At 40.8% G+C, this 22,083-nt stretch overlaps 1 protein-coding gene across 1 annotated transcript in view; it reads right to left on the minus strand.

Annotated features, from left to right (window-relative positions):
• The window catches only part of MBD6 (methyl-CpG binding domain protein 6), a 613,628-nt gene that overhangs the window by 281,961 nt on the left and 309,584 nt on the right, over window positions 1-22,083 (minus strand). Inside the window, exon 4 of the mRNA XM_044083610.1 lies at window positions 53-155. Coding sequence (XP_043939545.1) covers window positions 53-155 — 103 coding nt within the window. The remainder of the gene's footprint in view (window positions 1-52; window positions 156-22,083) is intronic.

A 22,083-nucleotide genomic window follows, 5' to 3' on the forward strand; every position in this document is an offset into this window, starting at 1 on the left:
CCCTCCTTCACTATGTTGCAATCTGTGAGGAATTTCTGCAAAAGTATCCTACCTTGTGTACGATGAGTGGACATTCCAGGCCACACTTACAGGTTCCATCTGCCAGGAGATAAGCACTCACTTGCTCGAGAGAGGAAAGAATGGTACCACTTGGGCTAAAAAGAAAGGAGAAATATTGCAGTATTAGCTTATAAGAACAATGTAACTCATTTGGGAATCGCACTATTTTAACTAAAGGCTACTGACAATGTGACTCATTTGGGAATCGCACTATTTTAACTAAAGGCTACTGACAATGTGACTCATTTGGGAATCGCACTATTTTAACTAAAGGCTACTGACAATGTGACTCATTTGGGAATCGCACTATTTTAACTAAAGGCTACTGACAATGTGACTCATTTGGGAATCGCACTATTTTAACTAAAGGCTACTGACAATGTGACTCATTTGGGAATCGCACTATTTTAACTAAAGGTTACTTTTATTATACTTTAGCTGCTGTTTTCATTTTAAAATATTTAATGCTCCACTTTCAATGACTCAGCAACTCTTGCTCTAACAATTCAACTTCACTGCCCACATAACCTAGAATTTAATATCCTGCCTCCATCTTGCACAATTAATTTCATGCAAGCAAACCATCAAGGAACGCAGTGATTCTCATGAAACCATCAGATGTGTCCAGACCCAGAAGAAGCCGACAGAAGCAGGCAGCAAAAGAAAGTGCACCACAAAGCCCACCTAATGTCTCAGAATATGCTGATAAGCTGTATACTTTCCTGACTAACAAAAACCCCAGAAGTCTTCGGCAACTCCAACCTTTAAATCTATTTGGCCTGTTCTACTCAGTCTAAATCCTGTTGCAGCCATTGCACCTATGACTCCTCAGAAAGGCTATTGCATTCATATAAAATCTTTACTTTGGAATAATGTTTTGTGACATTTTCATAAGAAGTACTTTCACTCTGCATCCCATCAATGACCTCTAGTTTTTCAAGTATGCCTGTGGTACCAGGAGGTCACATCAAACCCTGCTGTCCAGACTTTACTCAAAACCGTAAATGTCATGTAAGGGGCTGAGACAGACACTGTACAGCTTACTGGTCATAACTAACAACAGTACTTAAACAGTTAAAAACAAACACCGCTGAGCAAAACAAGTAAAAAAAAAGCCTCTTAACATCTTTAACATCTTTTGGACAATAACCTTTTGAGCAAAGGTAAAGGGGGGAACCCTTCCATTGAGACCTGGGGGGATATCTGCCTCTAACTAATAAATCCAATGGGTTCCCTGGTCTCTGTATAAATTGTTATGTCCCTCTCCTGTATGTCCTTGAGATCTGTTCCAAGATCCTGCTCTTGACCTTTGTCATGTGTTTGTTTGGATTGTGAGGTGTGTTATGTGTAGTGCCATGTATTGTGTGGTATACGTGCTCCTATCACATCCCTAATCTCCTCCCTGTCTGTCCTTGTCTGTCTTGCCTACATATGGACAGTGCAAGACTGCAGGTAAACTATCTCTGGACACAATTGACATACCCTCCCTGATGTAGTGTAAATGCCGAACCATATGGATGTCGATCGAGACAGGGTCGTTTCTATATATGAACAAAAATTGCATTTTGTCGATGTGGGTGGATTGTGGACCCTTGTGGGTAGTGAACACTTGGCAAAAAAGGTTTTTTTCCAAACTTTTTCTCTCTTTTAGTACCTGTAAGGCTCTCTTAATAGTTTAGGTCAAATAGTAAAAAAATGCCCAATGCTTAGAAATATCTTTAAGAGTGTACCTACATCCCCCTGTGTAAAAATGGTAAAATGCACCCATTGTCCATATTGAACCAATTTCTCTTGGCTATCAAGCCATCACTGGCCTCTCCAGCTTCATATTACAGACAACAGCACCAGGAAATATGGTTTTCTGTCTGTTCTCCTTCAGATCTGCAATGCCCCGCCCCCTCTGGAGATATCTAGGTCATAGCCACGTTCCTCTCCTCAATGCTCTGTAGCTATCTCCTAATGCTGCCAGATGGCTGTCTAGATGATCTCTCCTCTGTGTGGTGTGGCTCTACAATACAATACAAGTCAGTTTTTTTACACAGATCAACATGTCTGTCACCTTTCTGAAGTTTTATCCTTTTTTTTTAGATGTTGTTGTTGAATTACCCTGTGGGATAGTTAACCGTTTATCGTGTTTATCGCAAGACCTGCTATAGGAATGCACTGCTGCATCGTGCAGCACATCCTGGCTATGTATACAAGAACATAGTGAAGGACAATCAAATGATGTGTCTAGATATACACCCTAGACAGCCATCTGGCAAGTGAATTAGGAGACCTTAGCACTCTAAAGCATTTTTTATCATTTGACCCAACTATTAAGAGCCTTACAGGTACTTCGACCTAGATTAAGTTTTCGAATAAAAAGAACTTAAAGAGTTTGCTCTGCTACCCAAGGGTCCACAATGATCCACACCCACCTGCTTTGTTACCCTACATGACCACATCAAAACAAATGCAATTTTTCATATATATAAACCGACCCCCTGTCTTCCGATATCCATATGGTTGGGTATTTTGCTGCAGCCCTACTATGTAGGCCAGTCTGTCCAGAGACCAATAGGGCAAGACCAATAGGACACTGAGGACACAAGGCAATACCACACAAGGAGAGCACACACACATGCACTATCCAAACAATAACACACTAAAGGTCAAGGCAAGGTCAGGATTTTAAGTTCAGGGGAAGGACATAGAGGGACAGGACATAGGACATTAACAATTATACAGATTACAGGATTGGACAGGGATTATTGTTCCATTGCATTATTAAGTTTAGGGTCAATGGAAGGGTTCCCCAAGGACCTTTGCTGAAATCAAGAAGGGCAGAAATCAAAAAGATGTTAAGAAGCTATGAAGAGTTTTTAGTTTTTTTTTTTTTTTGGTTTTTTTGAACCTCTATATGCATAACCTTTATGATAATGCTTTGATATATGTTTTGACTGTTATGTTCCCAAAATACTTTTGACATATTTATGATTTATGATTTATTTATTAATATGAATGGCTTTGTGAATGATTTGTTTGTTTTTTTTTGTTTTAAGATTTTGATTTTGTATTATATTTTTTTTTTTGATATTTTTTTTTTGAGCATTTTAATTTTAAATAATGGACAGGATTTTGGGCCGATTTTTTTTTTTTTTTTTGGCTTTTTTACAGTACAGTTTGTTGTATAGGTCTGAAAGAAGAAGTAAAAGCGCTCACCTCTCACCTCTTTTATTAATAACTTTTTACTACTACTACCTCGCCTGATTATTTATTTACATCATTGGCTATTGGATTTAGAAGTTACTTGATTTAAAAATGAGACTGCAATCCTCCATTGTTTTGCTCAGCGGTGTTTGTTTTTAACTGTTTATCTTTGAGTTTGTTGTTCCGTTGAGCATTCACTCCACTGGTCCTCTTTATTCATTATATAACAACAGTACTTGACAAAATATACTGTGGCATGTGAGTAACGAAAAAATGCTACACCAGTCAGACTGAAATCTGCCATGCTTGCAAGGTGCCAGTGGGAGGGGGTAACCCTAAGTACTGCCAAACAAATGTACCGACTCCAAGACTACAGCAACGTAGGATAAACATAATATTACGGCACCCCTACAAATGATCAAAACACAGCTTGGAAACATGATTCACCAAATCAGTTTCTCTGAAATATCTGGATAAAAATTTCCGAGCGGGTAAGAAAGTCTTTGACATTATTTTATACTTCCCAAGCTAAATGGGAGAAGACCCGAAAGTTTTATCAGTTAATGCAGCAAACCAATCTTGGTGAATTTTTGTATGCGGAACTCCAACTTCAACATGGTCATCCTATCATTGTTTCAGCTACCAAAAAAAAAAAAAAGGCCATTGACTGTCTATAAAACATCTCCAACAACATCTGCCTCCATCACTAATTCCTCTCCCTGGGAACACCACTGTCTCACTCTATCCAAAGCAAACTGTCTCTCCATAATTCAAAAATGTGATATCTTATTCAGATCACAACTTGTACTCCCCATCAGCCACTAAATTCAAAGAAACAACATTCTCCTGTAACCTGAGAGGCTGCTCACAGAACCAAGCATTCCTTCTTCACTACAGCCGCCACTCTTTGGAATCACTACCTAGCCACCTAAAAGAAGTCCCCTACTACCCAAATTCAGAACTGAACAAAAGTAATGCTAACTCAATGAAGCACAGTGCTCTTACAATCAAGGGAGCCACATTACATGGCACACTTATTTCTCCACCACACACCTCCATCTTTCTTACCTAACTATACATTTTTTTTATAGAATTTAAATCTTAAAATGTTACTATACTTTTGGATTTAATTATCAATATCAAGCTTTTATGCAGTATCTCCTGCTCTATTTTTATGCCATTAATTTACAACATGTTTTTACAAGCTGTGATTTAATCTACTAACAACTGTATTTTTTTCTATTAATCTGCTTATTAATGATATATGAACTGTAATTGTGTCATCCAGGTTGTACCTGAAAATGGTGAAGTCAATAACAGCACTGGTAAGCAAACACACACAGATAAATAAATGAACACTGATAAATTGTTGTGGTCCGCAATGCAACCTTATAGTGCTGTGCTCTCCAATATACAGCAAGAGCTCTTCCCCCACCGCTGCTTGCAAGGTTAAAGAAATCTTTAGGCCTCAATAAATAACATCCTATGAAGCATCAAAAACATAGTCTTGCTGGACAATGGAGTCACAGTTTGCTAAAGTGTTTCAATCTACTCTCTATCCACACTTTTACCACAGACTAGTTGACTGCAACACTTTTACTGCGTTACAATGGGACATTTCCATAATGCTTAACACTGGGCAAAGTTTTACCAGCTAGGTGGATACTGCTTTATGATCCTTTTTGAGACATAGCGCCTAGTTTATCCCACTGCACTGCATGGGTTTTTATCACAGGCATTTAACTTTTTTTCTTCTTCTTTTTTTAATTTTGCAACTTGGAAAGGCCCACTTACCAGAAACTTATATAATTACTGGTGACCTTGGATTTGGTGGGCATTTACAAACTGCTAAAATTCCCAGTATGTGCAAACAGGCAAAAGGTCTAAAGGGTGCAATTCATGTCTAACTCCTCTACACTGTCTGCCACTCTGTACAGTTTGGTCATCTTACACCTTTTACTATGTACACATTACACTTACACCTTTTCTGATGGCTTTCTTTTTTATCTTTTTCAATATACCACCTTAACTGAAGTCGAACGTATCTGACCTACCACATATATACAAAGATTCTAACTACATTTAATGGATTATCACTGTAGAGACAGCAACAGTGTTTCTGCTATGCTTAAACAGTACAAGTGACTTGGCCCGAACAAGGATAAAAACTGATTTATTTTAATCAAACACCAAGCGTAAATAAAAAAACGGTTAAGTGCTTTCATCTGGAAGATACAGACTTCATCAGAACATTGAATGATACAGCTAATTACTTTTTAAAAAACTTTTTGGCGCCACTTGATACAAGCGTAATACCAAATAACCAAATTTAAAGTGCCACTACATAAAATACCACAAATTGCTATTACAAGCTAATACATAACTCAGTAGTACCTTATGTTAAAAAAAATTAAAATCATATTAAAAACTTCTTATATAAGCACAAAATTGCAATTACTATTAAAAAAAAATTATTTTACCCAAGCTATAAAAGCTGTAAAAGGGGTTTGATGGAAATGTAATCATTAATACCAGGATATTTTGTAGCATTTGTTAACATTTGCCATTCACTTTCTTTCCTACCGAGGTAGGCTTTATAATTACCACCCCGCGGTGATACATTAACATAATCAATTATAGCAAATTTAAATGTATGTGCTTCTCCATTCTTACTAATATGTCTAAACAAAGCATTTTTAGTATCTTTAACCTTGATTTTGTATAAATGTTCATAAATATGCTTTCTAAACTGTCTTTCTGTTTTTCCTATATAGAAAGCTGTACATACTGTACACTTGGCCAAATAAACAATATTCCTGCTATTACAATTTCCCTTTTTGAACTTCACATAAGTATTATTGACATTGTTCAAGCTACATCCTACTGCTTCATTAATTACAAAACACTGTTTACAGAATCCACATTTTTTGTGTGGATATCCAATCCATTTTTTTCATGTGTCATAATATTCAATAAATTCTTTATATTCATACCCATTTTATATACAAAGCATGGTTTTATACCAACTACCCTCCTAGCTTCTTCATCTATTGCTAACATATTCCAATGCTTTTCCATAATATTTCTCACACAATTCACATAAGGAGAATATGTTAATACACATACTCTATTGAAATCATTTTGCTCCTTATTGTTTTATTTTAAATATTTTCTCAGAACCAATGCCTAAGATAGGGAGATATTTTTTACCCCATTCTTTAATAACATAAGCCGATACATCATCCAATAATAGTATGGGATAGCCTCTATTGACAAACATAGCCCTTATAGTATTAATCTCTTTAACCATTAAATCGTAATTGGAAGTCATTCTTGCTACCCGTATACAATGACCTTTATAGATATTTCTTAAAATATGTCTGGGATGGTTGCTAGTATAATCAAGGTATCCATTAGAAAACGTTTCCTTTCTAAATATTTCCGACTGAAAACCAGTATCAGTACGTCTAACAAAGGTGTCAAGATAGACAATACCTTCTGTGTTAATATTATGAGTGAACCTCAAAAAATTACTAGTGTTGTTAAGATATTCTAAGAACTCATTAATAAGCTCTGTAGGTCCATCCCATAACACAAACATGTCGTCCAAAAGTCTGGTATAGTATACGACATGTTGGTAATAACTACTAGTAAAATGGTACTGGTTTTCCCATTCAAGCATAACAAAACTGGCGAATATGGGGGCACAAGAGGCGCCCATGGTGACCCCCTTCGTCTGTTTGTAATATTCGCCCTCAAAATAAATATAATTATGCTCCAGTACCAAACCTATCATGTCTGTAATTAAATTGATACGGTCCCAACTAAGGTTTGAATACCTTCTCAGACTGTCTCGGTATACAGGAGAACAAATCGATGACATCAATGGTTATATATGTCAAGTTCCTCTTCCATCTACTAGTGGTTAAATGAGACAAAAACATCCATGAGTCTTTAACTAAATGTGGCGCATTTACATATACATGCTTAACCCATCGATCAATGGCTACCCCTATATTAAATGTCTTTGATCTACTGCCTGATATAATTGGTCTAAACGGGGGGTTATTAATATCCTTATGTATTTTAGGGATACCCACTATTGTGGCTAATACTTGGAACTCCACCTTAAGAAAATTATATATATCCAACGTAATCCTGTTATCTGTTAAATATTCATCCAGGGCTAAGTCAATTTTACGGTACCCTATATTAATTTCATTATGTGATATAATATAATTACCTGTATCCATTAAAATACTTTGCACTTTATTAATATAATCAATGGTATTATATAGAACTATACCAGCCCCCATATCGGGCTTCATTACCCTAATGTCTTTATTCTTTATTAATTCTACCAGGCATTTCCTCTCGTTAACATTTAAATTGTCTATATAGTCACATATCTTCATTGACTAATTATATTCATAGATATCTCGGCATGTGAGCTCCTCATAATTTAATACATTTTTTTTTGTGCAACAGGTATATATGTGCTTTTTTTCCTAAGTTGATTGGGTAATATAACATTATTATCATTTTGGAAAGTGAAGGCTAGAGTTAATCTACGACAATATAATTTAATATCAGTTAGAACATCCACCAGATGGAATTTTGCTGTAGGTATATACTTCATACCTTTTTGAAAAAGTGAAAAATGTTCTTCCTTTATATTCAAGGTAGTATAATTGAATATTTTTATATCATTGTGTTCTACTACAACATGTTCTACATCTGGCTTATTGAACATACTTAAGCTGTTGTCCCTACCACTAAAGTCTAAAACATCGTCCTGTGAATATCTTGAATTTATATGACAAAAACTAGTGTCTACCATCTGTTGTGCTTGTCCCTTTGTTGATAATTCACCTTCCGTACCGGTGTATAATACCGCCCCCCTATAACTAACCCTATTATCATTCATATCTGATCTATATGAATCTACACGTTCCTGTTTCCATAAATAAGCTCTATTATCATGATATTGTTCAATATCACGTCGGATTTTCCTATGTTTTCTTTCAAAAATCTTACTAGCTCTTGTGTCCGCTAATTTATACTGCTTTTCATACAATTCTTTCCATTGGGGGAACAATAGATCTGTCACAATATCGTTATTTAATTTATCAATCTCACTAACCATGCAGCTTAATCTCTCATCATTTTTCTTAATTATCAACTTCATATAGCTAATACCAAAACTATTAAACAAGTCATTAAATTCAGTCCTGGTTTCATGATTTAAATTCACCCCCATTGGCAATTTAAAAAACCTTAAATTAAAAAAGTAATTAGCTGTATGATTCAGTGTTCTGATGAAGTCTGTATCTTACAGGTGAAAGCGCTTAACCGTTTTTTATTTACGCTTGGTGTTTGATTAAAATAAATCAATTTTATCCTTGTTTGGGCCGAGTTTCACTTGCACTGTTTAAGCATAGCAGAGACACCGTTGCTGTCTCTACAGTGATAATTCAGTAGTTGGTTTTGCCTTTTTTTTGTACATTTAATGGATGTAACATTTACTGGTTTGGGGAATACTTTTAAGAAATCATATCATTACTTGTTGTGTTGCATTCTTACAGTTTTTACATTACATTCAATTTGTGTCTTACACATTCATTTTCACAAGTTCTCTTTTGTCACCAAGGTTTTGATTTCTAGATGGCTTAACTGCTTCCTACTGCAAATCTACTCATATGTTCAGTCTTTCCCCCAGATGCAATCTCTTTTCAATCTATGCAAGTCTCTTTTTAATTACTCTTTCTTACCATTTATTTCAACCTGAATTGCTAAACATAAATATCTACCTATTTACTACTGTTAAGGCTTGGTGATTTCCTCCTAATGTCTTACTAGTGCATTTCTAGCTATGGGCAACACCAATGACATTTTTGGGATTCCACACAGCTGTTCTACTTCTAATTTAAACAAGAATGTTTCTGCTCTACATTGTTCACTCAGGCTACATTATTCCATTTTATTTACTTACTTATAACTAATAACCAGGTAGGTTGACTGGTCGAAAGACTCTTTTCAATCATAATTCAAGTCAAGAGGCAGTCACAAACAAATATAAATAAGCATCAGATCTGCAGCAGTAGAAATGTCAAGTACCCAGAGTTATATACAGCCATAACTCCCTTCTACAAGTGTTTAACTTTACAGTCGTTCCAGCAAATGTGTACTAAATCTAAATCCTTTCTTACATTTGGAAAACTACTTTTTTACTCAGTGCTGACATTAAAAACGTATGCAGGACTAATGTATGCGTTACACAGGAGTTTTAAGGTAGTCCACTTTAGTTATTTCCATCTAACCTCTAGTCCTAGGGCCCTGCACGCTCTTTTCTGTAACATCTCTAGCATTCTAGCACAGTATAGCGTCAATTTATTACTTCAACTTCATTTTTTGAACCAAATGGATTTGTTGAGTGCTCTATGTAGTGCCTTAACGCGTAGCACACTTGTCTTTGCTGGCTGTGGGTTCTATTCCTGCTCCAGGTGATTGCTGACATTGCATATTCTCAAAGCAAAAGAGTAGGATACTAGAAACACGATTATGCTGAAGCCACAAGGCCCTGCAAGAGAGTAGAAGCAAATCCAGCTCTAGGCCTGGAAAACAAGAAGTTATGTACTCACCATAACGTTCGATGTATGTAGTCCATCTCGCCTCACATTCTTACCCGTGGGTTCAGAGTTGAATGTCGGCTCTGACTTGGCCAAAACTTTTCTAGCTCAAAGTCTTTCTATTGGCTGGGCTAAGATGGTATCCCATGCTGCACTGCTTTATATCCCCAGATCTAGTTTTCTGCGAACAACAGCACTCATTCTCCATGCATAACACCCAAGGAAAGGAAGAACAAACTAAGAATGAAGAGAGCTCTGAAACCAGACCTAACCTCCAGATCCTCCTGGACGGAGGAAGGAGTGGGGGTAAGTAAGAATGTGAGGAGAGATGGACTACATACATAGAACGTTATGGTGAGTACATAACTTCTTGATGTTATGTAGTCCAATCTCGCCTACACTCTTACCCGTGGGACAGTGTCCCCAGCACCTAAATCCTGGGAGGCTCAGTGGAAAATACTCCTGAGCACTGTGGAACCAAAGGAAGACCTGCCCCTAGATACCACATCTAACTTGTAATGAGTAACAAAGGTGTGAGGAGATGCCCAAGTAGCCGCAGCACAAATATCATCCACAGACAATCTGGCCTGATAGGCTGTAGATGTAGATACAGACCGAGTAGAGTGAGCCTTCACCGGGAACGGTAAATCTTTACCCCCTGAGGAATAAATGAAAGAAATGCAACTGGAGAGCCACCTGGACAGAGTGACTTTGGAGACAGGAGACCCAATTCTGTTTTCCGAAAAGGAAACAAACAACTGATCAGATTTTCTGAGGTCTTTGGTTCTGTGAAAATAAAAACGTAATTGTCTGTGTACATCCAACAGATGAAATTTAAATTCTGCCTTGTTTGAGAACTGGGGAAAAAACACTGGCAACTCAATAGATTTATTAAGGTTACTGATTGACGCCACTCTGGGAAGAAAGGAAGGGTTGGGTCTGAGAGAAACCCTGTCCTTATGAAAAATCAAATAAGGGGGTTTGATTGATAAGGCTTGAAGCTCTGAAATGTGTCTGGCTGACGTGATGGCTACTAAAAAGACAGTCTTCCAAGTTAAGAATTTTAAATCACAAGTGGCTGTAGGCTCAAAGGGGGATGAAGTAAGAGCCTGTAGAACAAAGTTTAAATCCCAAGGCATGACAGATTCCGATACCGGAGGACAAAGTAACAGAGTGCCCTTCAGAAAAGCCTTTCACAGTCTATGAGCCATCAGACTACGTTCGTTTGCGACATGAAAGGTAGAACTTGCCGCCAATTGGACTTTAATGGTTGCGGCCACAGAACCCTGGTTAAAGAGCATCGACAAGAACTCCAGTACAGACAAAACTGGAGCCGTGTAAGGGTCAATCTTTTGGGTATGAGCCCAGATTGAAAACCTCTTCCATTTACTGTAGTAAATCTTCCTGGTGGAGGGCTTATAAGAGGAAGATAAAATATGAACCACCTCTGGTGAAAAATGATGAAGCCTAACTAATGACAGAAGTGGAGTAGCCAGGCTGTCAACCGGAGGGTCCTAAGAGAGGGAGAGGGATGGAGCTGCCTGACATGTGTCAGTAAGTCTGGTTGTGGGTCCAGAATCCAAGGAGCGTCCATGAGATAGAGATGGAGAAAGGGGAACCAAATATGACGAGGGCAGTGTGGAGCAATCAGAATCATTCTGCTTCCCAAGGCTTGCACTTTCTGAATAACCTTTGACAGCAAGGGAACCGGAGGTAAGGCATATAGTAGACCGGAGGGCCAATCGTGGACTAGAGCATCCCTGGGTGACTCCCCCTGAGGGGGGATCAACGTGAAGCAGCTGCTGCATTTGGCATTGAGGGGGCTGGCAAAGAGGTCGCAGCAAGGCTGACCCCACCTGCGGAAGATCTGTTCCGCAACTTGACAGTTCAGGGACCACTCGTAAGGCATCAGAATAGCTCTGCTTAGCCTGTCTGCGATCACATTGGACTTCCCCGGAATGTGCGTTGCCACCAGAAAACATTGGGAAGACACTGCCCACTGCCACACTCGCATGGCCTCTCTGCAAGGGGATAGGACTTGGTTCCTCCCTGCTTGTTCAGATACCACACCACTGACATATTGTTTGAGTGGATTGAAATAGTCCCGAGAGGAAGAAAGCTCTGAAGTGCTTGCAACGCTAGTAATACAGCTCTCATCTCCAGGACATTAATATGCAGATGCATCTCGTGCTCTTGCCACGTGCCTTGGACTGTCCTGCCTAGATAATGCCCCACCCACCCCAACTGGAAGGCATCCGTGGTCACCATGGCAATCGGGGATGCAGGAACAAAGGGCTTTCCTGCATTCAGGTTGTCGGTGCGAAGCCACCAACTGAGATCCTGTTTGCACCTGTCCGTGAGTAGAATAGGGTAAGAAAGTGGAAGACGTTGGAGAGACCACTGGGCAAAAAGTAGCCACTGAAGGAGTCTCATATGTAACCTTGCCAGAGGGACTAACATAATCGTCACAGCCATTGCCCCTAATAGTTGGAAGACCCATCTTGCCTTTGCTCTTCTCAGGGGAAGCAAGGCATGAACTTGTTGTTGTAGGACTCTGATTCTTTCCTGTGGTAGAAATGCCCACATGAGGGTGGTGTCTAGTTCTGCGCCTATAAAAGTGACATGCTGTGAGGGCAACAAGGCAGATTTTTCCCAGTTCAATGTGATGCCCAGCTGTTGACATAGGTTTAAAGTAGCGTTCCTGGTCTGAATTAGTAGATGCCTGGTGGTGGCAGTTAGGAGCCAGTCGTCCAGATATGGAAACACTTGGAATCCCTGACGTCTCAAGTGAGCAGTCACCACTGCCATGCATTTGGTAAACACCCTGGGGGCTGTGGTGAGACCAAAGGGCAGGGCTCAAAACTGAAAACGACTGGCCCCCAGCCGGAAGCGTAGGTGACTTCTGGATGCCCTGTCCACCTTGATGTGGTAGTAAGCATCCTTGAGGTCAATGGAGCACATCCACACTTCTTTTCCCAACAATGGGAGAATAGACTGCAATGTGACCATTCGGAACTTGGACTTTTGCACGTGGTTGTTCAATTGGCTGAGATCTAATATGGGTCTCAGGTCTCCTGTCCTTTTCGGCACCAAAAAGAATCTTGAGTAAGTCCCTAATCCGATCTGGTCTGAGGGGACATGTTGGATGTCTCCTTTTTCTAGCAGCTTTGAAAATTCTGAAGCTGTGTAATCACTTTGACTGGGTGGAACATCTGGGATTTTTTTGACTGGAGGGGGATCTGATGAGAAGGGAATGACTTATCCTCCAGAAATTATTCGTAGAACCCATTGGTCCTGGGTGATGTGTTGCCAGGCCTCTGGGTATAACGAGATTCAACCCCCGACTGGCTCCAGAAATGCACAGTCGGGCCTCCCATCAGGAGCGGCGGTAGGGAGAACCACAAAAGGAATCGCGGTCTCCCGAGTTGCGGGGGGCCTCCTCTGCCTCTAGGGCGGCATCTCCCAGAATAACCACCCCCTCCTTTGCCTCTGGAGGGGGGCTCACCTTGTGCACCAGGAAAAAACCTCCGTGATTTCTTGATCCACATTTTGCCACCCCTCTGGGCCTTGGGATAAGGCCTAGAGGGAAGGGAAAAATGGACTCCTACAGCAGAGTGTCTTTCATCTTGGTTCCGAACAAAGAGGAACCATCGAAAGGGGCATCGGTGAATGAAGACTTGAAGGCCTCAGCGAAATGACAAAGGCGCATCCAGGCCTGTCTCCTAAGAGCAACTCCTGAACTCGCTGCCCTACTCGCTTCATCGGCTTCATATGAGATCAGCCTCATGGAGGAGTTAACGATGGAATTGAGGGTAGACATCTGAGCGTTAACCGTCTGGGTCACTGCCTCAGAAACGTTACCCGTGAGAGTATCTCCAAGCTCCTTGAGGAGATCACTCTGGAGCCGTGTAAAGTGAGATAAATAATTCAGTGACCATAAGGTAAAGGTCGCTGAAGAAAGGGTACGCTTCCCATACCGGTCCATGGTCCTACACTCCTTGTTACGAGGATGGATGGTGGAAGAAGTCTCGGCTAATTCCTTCTGAGTGGCCGCTGCCACCACCATGGCATCTACAGGGACTCCCTTGGACAGAAATTCCTTACCAGGAGGAGCAGACAAAAATTTATTGGGTCTCCTAGGGACTGGTTCCACAGAGTCAGGGGTCTCCCACACCCTTCGACAGACCAAATCCAGAAGCTCGTCGAAGGGTGAAGATACCCAGGAGGCGGAGGGCTGAGCACCAAAGACCTTCAGGAAGACCAACTCCTCCTCGGAGGGGGCTTTTGATGGCCAGTCACCTCTTTGTTTCAAAATCTCTAGGATGTCAGAGAAAGAAACATCCTCAGAGGATGACTTGGGGGACCCCTCCGATTCCTCAAGGTCGGTGTCTGATGTGAGAGACTCATCCTGGGAATCTATGTGCTTCCTCTTGCACGTCTTCTTTCTGGGTGGCTCCTCAGGCAAGGACTCTGAGGGGCCCTCAAAAATGTGGGGACTACTCATGGGGGTACTCTGAGGCCTTGGGGCACCGCTGTCTAGAGATAGATGGCGATCAGAGACCTGCACAGGTGTAGTAGGGGACAGAGTGAGTGACCTGCATGATGCCGCTGACGACCTGGCCAGCGCACTCCGCATGGTCTCGAAGATCAATCCCCCTGAGTCCGAGGAGTGACCAGCCACCGAAACCACGACAGGAATCAGACTTCCCCATGCTGAAGCACCGAGAGGGAGACTAGGAACCGATAGGTGTCCCGAAGCCTCTCCCTCGGGTCCGACCGAAGAATCCTGAGTCCTGAATCCCGTGGCCTGCGCCTAAGGGGCTGGAGCTGACGTCGGCACCGATAAGCCAGGAGGGGCTGCCGGAGTCGACCTAGGGACATCACACGGAGCCGAGCACTCTGACTCTGAAAGCTGAGATACACTCGGAGGAGGAAGTATCAAAGCAGGTTGATGAATGGGCTCCGGAGCTGACTGGGTCGGAGCCGAGAACAATTTTGCCAAAACCAGTGACTGAAGGAGTCTCTGCACCACTCTATCGACGTCCACATCTGATAAGATCCTGGAGGATTTAGAGGATAGAGAGAGAGATCGAGACCTCCTCTCCGAAGGGGACCTATGAGGAGGTGATGCTGGCTTAATGCTAGGCGATCAACTCTGAATAGGTTCTAAAATGATTGGAGCCAATGCCGGTTCCATAACCACAGACACTTCCTGCGGCCCCGAGGACAATGGAGCTGAGGATGTCGAAGCAGACTTTGCTAGTTTCTCCGGTGGTTCCGAGGAGACTGATGGAGTCAGAGATCTCTTTTTAGATTTTGAAGATTTTGTCTTGGAGCTGGAAGCAGTTTCCAGACTCTTCTCAAAGGAGGGTTTCAGAAGTCCCTTCAAAATCAACTTATTCTTCCTTTCCTGATGAACTCTCGGACTAAACGCATGACAGAAACTGCACGACTCCTGGAGATGGATTGCTCCCAGACAACACACACAGACAGAATGTCCGTCGGTAATGGACATCTTATAGCTGCACCTAGAGCATTTGTTGAAGCCTGAGGGCTTGTGCTCCTTAGAATCTTTGGACATAGTTAGCTACAACAAAGCACCAAAGACAACAATAACTGACAACAGTACCAAAAGTAAAACAGTCACAAGGTGGGAAAAACACTACCACAAACGAGAACCTCAAGATCTCTAACTAAAATGATCCTTTGGCACAACACAGGAAGGGAAGACTAAAACCTCTAATTTAAACTGTTTTAGACCTGTAAAAAGAAATAACACAAGGAAGCAAGGGACAGACTAGGTCCTCTAACTGAAACGGGCCTAGCCTGTTGGAACAGCTAGTGGGATACCACAGAAAAAATGATCCAAACACAAACTTTTTCACCATACAAGACCAGAACACACAATAGCTATTAAAATAGCTTTTTGTTTGCAACCAATTCTTTAATAATGAAGAAAAAAGGGTACTTAGCCACAGCCAAGAGCGAGACCACATCCGAGCTACACGAGCGGCAAATGAGATCTGGGAATATAGAGCAATGCAACATGAGATACGATCTTAGCCCAGCCAAAAGAAAGACTTCCAGCTAGAAAAGTTTTGGCCGAGTCGAAGCTGACATTCGGCTCCGAACCCATGGGTAAGAATGTAGGTGAGATTGGACTACATAACATATATATGCTGTAATTATTCCAACAGTTAAAACACAATGATCATCTTATATCCCCTTCTGTTTCTTGTTAATCAGCAGTGTTTTTATTCCAGCTCTGAATTTCTTAACTTTCTCTCCCTAAATTACTCTAAAGAGGTCTCATTTGATTACTTTTAACACAAAGTCAAATGTAGCCAGACCTTCAGCATCAACAAAAGGAACATGACTCTTGGCAGGATATTCATATTGATTATACTGTCTCTACTGCAATGAGAAATGGTTAATTTTTTCACCTTCTCAAACCTTCTTCAAAAGTTTTTGTTACTGCTCTTAGGCCACACACCCCCTTATATTGGACATTTTCTTTACTGACTTGTCTATTCTCTACTTCCACAACTCCCAATTTTACGTCATCCTCTACTAGCTCCAAGTCAGTTATCATCCTTGCATATTTCTCCTAGTTCTTTTTTTTTTTTTATACTGTTCATTTTATTTTTCTTGCTGAACGCTTGTTTACCAAACCTTGTGTGCATCCTAATCATTTACATTAATTTTATCTGTTTCTCAGCCTTCTTGCATCACACATCTTTTGTATACTGAAGATTTAGAACGTGTTGCTCTCTTCCCTTTCTTATCCTTTCAGTCTTCATCATCCTTACAAAGTTTAAATAATTTTACATTATTTTTCTAGTCAGTAATGCATCAAGTCACCGAGTTCAGCTCTTCAGGAATCCTTTACAGTTCCCATTAGCTGATGCTTTTACATCATGTATGACTTTCATCATATTACCCTTTGTCTACTCCATTTATAAAAGCTTCCACAGAAAAGTGTCTCTTTAGTATTTGTCATGCCTCAGTGTTGTTAATACTGCAAAAGTAATATTATGTAAAGTATTATTTAAAATACTTACAAATGAAGTAAATGTATTGGCTTAGCAAGTTTAACACAGAATTTATCAGGACTCTAAAGTATATTCAGAGCTCTTGGAAAGGTATGAGATACACCTGCCTGAAAATATAAAGAGAAGTACATGTCCTGTGTCTTGCTTAGAGAAAGATAAAACACATAACGGAAGGAATACATTCTATCAGCATGCTACGAAAGTGGTTTGTCATGCGCTAAATGAATTACGACTGTACATGCATCATAAATGTACTTTAAAGGTGGCATCTATACTTCATTTTCATGAATAATTATTCTGACTCATCTCTGGCTTATGGGTTTAGTTGTTATTGAAAAGGGACTTAACACAAGTTGACCTACCCAATTAACAAATAATAAATCAATGCAACACTTGAGGTCCATGTTCATACATTACTCCAAAATTTCTGTTTTTTTTTCAGAACTACTATTCTGGATTTACTTCCAATAAAGCACAGGTGTCACTTGCTAACCACTCAAATTCCTTACGGCATTATACACGTGTGTTCTACTCTCTCACTCAAAAGCATCTTCTACTGGAAATCTACACCTTCTCTCCCTCTCCCTCTCTAATACTTTAAGTACTGTAACAAGAATGCAATGCAATATAATACAAACATATGCTGCTGGCCACTGATCACCTTAAAGTGTGATGGAATTAAGTCTTGGCACACTTCTATGCTATCCTGCCACCCAAAATTTACCCAAGTTACTCCCATACACAAACGCACTTTTTATTTTTTATTTGGATAAAAGCAAGTTGCGTAAAATGCAAAAAATGTAAACATTTATGCTCTACTACTTGTGATGTCTTCACTAGACGTGGAACTGTACAAATACTGGATAATATTTCATCTTTACTGTGAATAGTTTGCTAAATTCTTCACTACTTATTATTTTGTACACTAACTTCTATAATTACGTATTAACACACTGTAAAAAAAATGTTGGTTTTGAACCATTGATCTGACCTGTTGGCATCAGTACTCATCCCTAGAAAACAAAACAAGATATATAAATAAAATAATAATGGGGTTAGTTATTTCATTCAAACTTTAAATTGTCGGCTGCAAAGAGACTATAGAGACATATATTTGTCTGTTGCAAGGAGAGGGCTAATGCCCTGGTTTTTGAAGTGGTCAGCTCATCTATGCCCTATTTATAAACAGGAAGCCATACAATATATTTAACAATACAGAGATGAAGGAAAAAATTAACAAAGAATTAATATTAGGCCATCACTACCTCTCAAACCATCAATCAAACTGCTCAATATGCACTGCATACATTTTCATCATTCATATCTATGCATTCCAGCCAACAAATAAAAATATAATGTAAACTGGCTAAAGTATAAAGCATTTCTACTGTCCATCTGGCCAAGCAGAAACATTTGCTGACAAGGTAACATTTTTTAAACCGCTACCTAAAACAGTATGAATCATATGGTTTCATTAAGACCAACCATGTGATTCCTGACAGATCTTGTCCGAATGTGAGAGCTGCTGATACTGTGAAGTTGCTGCATCCCTTTCTGCAAGACACAGTAACTTCGCAGATGATTAGACTTAAGTGGTGGTACAGGGATCTCTTAGCATAAAATGAGTGTGAGGGGAATAACGTCCCCACAAAAAACAACAGTAAAGAAAATGCATTTCCACAGTACTCTTATACAACCTGTGTCAGAGTTCTGGGTTTCACACAGATGGTCTTCACAAGAGGAACGTTTCTGCAAAAACATATACTCAATGAGGAACAAATTTCCCAGAATACAGAAAATATAAAATGTCATATACAACTCAAGGTTGACTTGAGTCAGTTCCATCACTCAAGCCTCTGGCTGAAAAGTCCTGCAACTCTGAAAGTCTAACTCCACAAATATGCTGCAGCACCTCTATTGGTACTTGGGACTTCTCTCAGTCAGTGGAAATGCTTCAGGTGTGCAGACAGAGTCAAAGGCAGGAGGTCTGGGAACAGCAAGCTCTGTAAAGGGCTGCAGTAGCTAAGTGACTAAATCTCCAGGCTGAAAAGTGCTACAAGTAGCCTGTATCAACATTACAATGCTAAGGGTACCCTGAAAGAGATGTACTCAAAAGGTGCACAAAAATCTTCATTACAGATAGTGGAAATCCCCATGTATGCAACTAAAAAGAAGCTGCATATAGGAGAAATGTACTGCTGTTATGGGGCTATGAAGACCTTCATGTCAATGTCACAAACAGCATCACACATCTGTGTTGCACTGTAACATACCTATTATCGATAATATGTTGAAAACACTTTGTACAAGGGCTCTATGTAAGTAAGCATCCACAACAAAATAGTGCATACTACAAACACAAACGCAAACAAGCAGTGGCTATTCACAGAAAGGCACCAATAGGTACAGAACATTTACACAATATGGTTAGTGTGCTACTTCAGAAGAAAGTACAGTTGTGTACGCTTACCATAAATGTAGATGTTCGAGCGTATTCACTGTTGCAGTCATCACACTTGGGTTATCTGCCTGCAGGTAGCCCTCAGTTGGCCCGAATACCAAAGACTTAGTATTTCTGCATCAGTTGCTGTCACTCCAAGACTGACGTCAGGTCGGCAGGGGTATAAAAACAGGCAGCTGACGTCATTACATCAATTTTTCTTGCCCCAAATGTCAGGAGCCCCCCAAATAGGGAGCTAAGTTATGGTGGGAAAACACCACCAGTAAAAAGTAAATACCAATACCAATACCCCTGAAGGAGGCGAGTAATAGGCAGAGAGAGGAGAGAAAGAGAGAGAGAGACAAGGGGGCTGGAGGGAGGGAAACCAGGACTGCAACAGTGAATGCACTTGAACATTTACATTTGTGGCAACTGTACACAACTGTACTATGTTCTTCATGTTTCACTGTTGCAGTCATCACACTTGGGTAGATTCCCAAAGCTGAAGAAGGGTGGAGGCAGTCAAGAAGAGTTAGGGCTGGCTAGTATGCCTTGGAGGACTGCTGTTGCAAAACCCGCCCTGGATTTGGAAAAGACAGGCAGGTGATAATGCTTGGTGAAGGTGTGTACAGAACTCCAGGTAGCAGCTTCCAGAAGGTCCCTGGTAGGGACTCCCCTGAGGAATGCTGTAGAGGTAGAAGTTGCCCTAGTGGAATGTGTTCTGACCCCCTGAGGAGTTGGTTTCCCATGGTGCTTGTAGCAGAAATTGATGCAATGTGCTATCCATTTGGAAATTGTTTGTTTTGAAATGGCTTTGCCCTCTGCCCCTGGTGCAAAGCTGACTAGTAACTGGTCAAAATTCCTGAAGGGCTTAGTCCTGTCAAGGTGGAATCTGAGCTCTCTGTGCATGTCCAAGGAGTGCAGGATCCTTTCCCCTTTATTTATTTTGAGGATTAGGGAAGAAAGTTGGTAAATGGATAGACTGGTTGAGAGCCATACTGGACACACTTTAGGCATAAAGGAAGGGTTAGTCCGGAGGGAAAAGTACAGTTTTGTACCTACCATAAATGTAGATGTCCGATAGATATGCAACTGCAGTCATAACATATGGATTGTCCTGCCTCAGGCAGCCCTCGGTCGGCCGGATTCCAAAGTCTGGGTCCGACGTCGGCTGATGTCGCATTTCTCTCCGATGTCAGAGCGGCTGGAGTATATAAGCATCAGCCGACGTCATCTTCTTCAGTGTTTCTTGCCCCAGATGCCAGGTGCTCTCCAATGAAGGCTGTAATCACATTGGAAGACAAAAATAGGTTTCCAGACAATAAATTAGCAATAAACAGATACACCATAACAGAAATCCCCAGCTAAGGATAATAGGGATAGGAGTGGACCCAAGGCATAGAGGGGAAGGAGGGAGGGAAAACCCGACTGCAGTTGCATATCTATCGGACATCTACATTTATGGTAGGTACAAAACTGTACTATGTCCTTCAAGAATGCAACTGCAGTCATAACATATGGGTTGAATACCATAGCTTAGCTGGGGGAGGTGGTATGCTCTAGGAAAAGGATGGTGTAGCTATCAATCCCTGCAGGACTGCCGAAGCAAACCCTGCTCTGGATCTGGAATATAAAGGGAGGTTGTAGTGTTTGGAAAATGTATGCACGGAGCTCCATGTGGCAGCTTCTAGAATGTCTTTTGTAGGCACCCCTCTTAGAAAAGCTGTAGAGGTGGCTGTAGCTCTGGTGGAATGTGGTCTGACATTGGCTGGCACACTCTTTCCATGGAAGGAATAACAGAATCTGATGCAATGTCCAATCAATTTTGAAATTGTCTGTTTGGAAATTGCTTTTCCTTGTATTCCAGGGGCGTAAGCTACCAAAAGCTGATCAGACTTCCTGCTGGTCTTGGTTCTGTCTAGGTAGTAGCGAAGTTGTCTGTGTATGTCCAAGGTATGTAACAGTCTTTCCCCTTTGTTCTCAGGATTGGGAAAGAAAGTAGGCAGGTGAATTGCTTGATTTAAAGAAACCCTGGATACCACTTTTGGCAGAAAAGTAGGGTTGGTTCATAGGGAGACCCTGTCTCTGTGAAAATTTATGAACGGTGGTATTGCCATTAAGGCCTGTAATTCTGAAACCCTTCTTGCTGAGGTTATGGCCAGCAGGAAAGCTGTCTTCCAGGAAAGAAATTGTAACTCCACAGAAGCTGCTGGCTCGAAGGGAGGTAAAGTCAATTTTTCTAGGACAAAATTGAGGTCCCAAGCTGGTACTGGTGCCTTTCTTGGGGGCTTTATATTCTTGATTCCTCTAAGAAATTGCCTTAGCAAAGGATGTGAAAACACAGGTGGATCAGTGTTGTATCTAGCTGAGATAGCTGAAGCATGTATTTTTATGGAAGAGTATGAGAGTCCGTTATGTAACATATCTGCCAAGTATTCCAGAATGAAAGGGATGCTCAAAAGTGATGCATCATGACCCTTGTTGGTATTCCAAATGCTGAATCTCTTCCATTTGGCTGAGTAAGCCTTTCTGGTGGATGGTCTGCGGGCTTCTGTTAGTATCCGCTGAACTTCCTTGGAGAGAGGTAAATTGAGGCTATTTATGGGATTTCCCAAGCTGTTAGCTGTAGAGTCTGGATGTTGGGATGAATAGTCCTGAAGTTGTGTTGAGTCAAAAGTTGAGGCCATTGTGGAAGGGCCCACATTTTGTT

Source organism: Protopterus annectens, chromosome 9.part0, assembly GCF_019279795.1.
Source record: "Protopterus annectens isolate FY-2018-M chromosome 9.part0, PAN1.0, whole genome shotgun sequence".
NCBI classification, from domain to species: Eukaryota; Metazoa; Chordata; order Ceratodontiformes; family Protopteridae; genus Protopterus; species Protopterus annectens.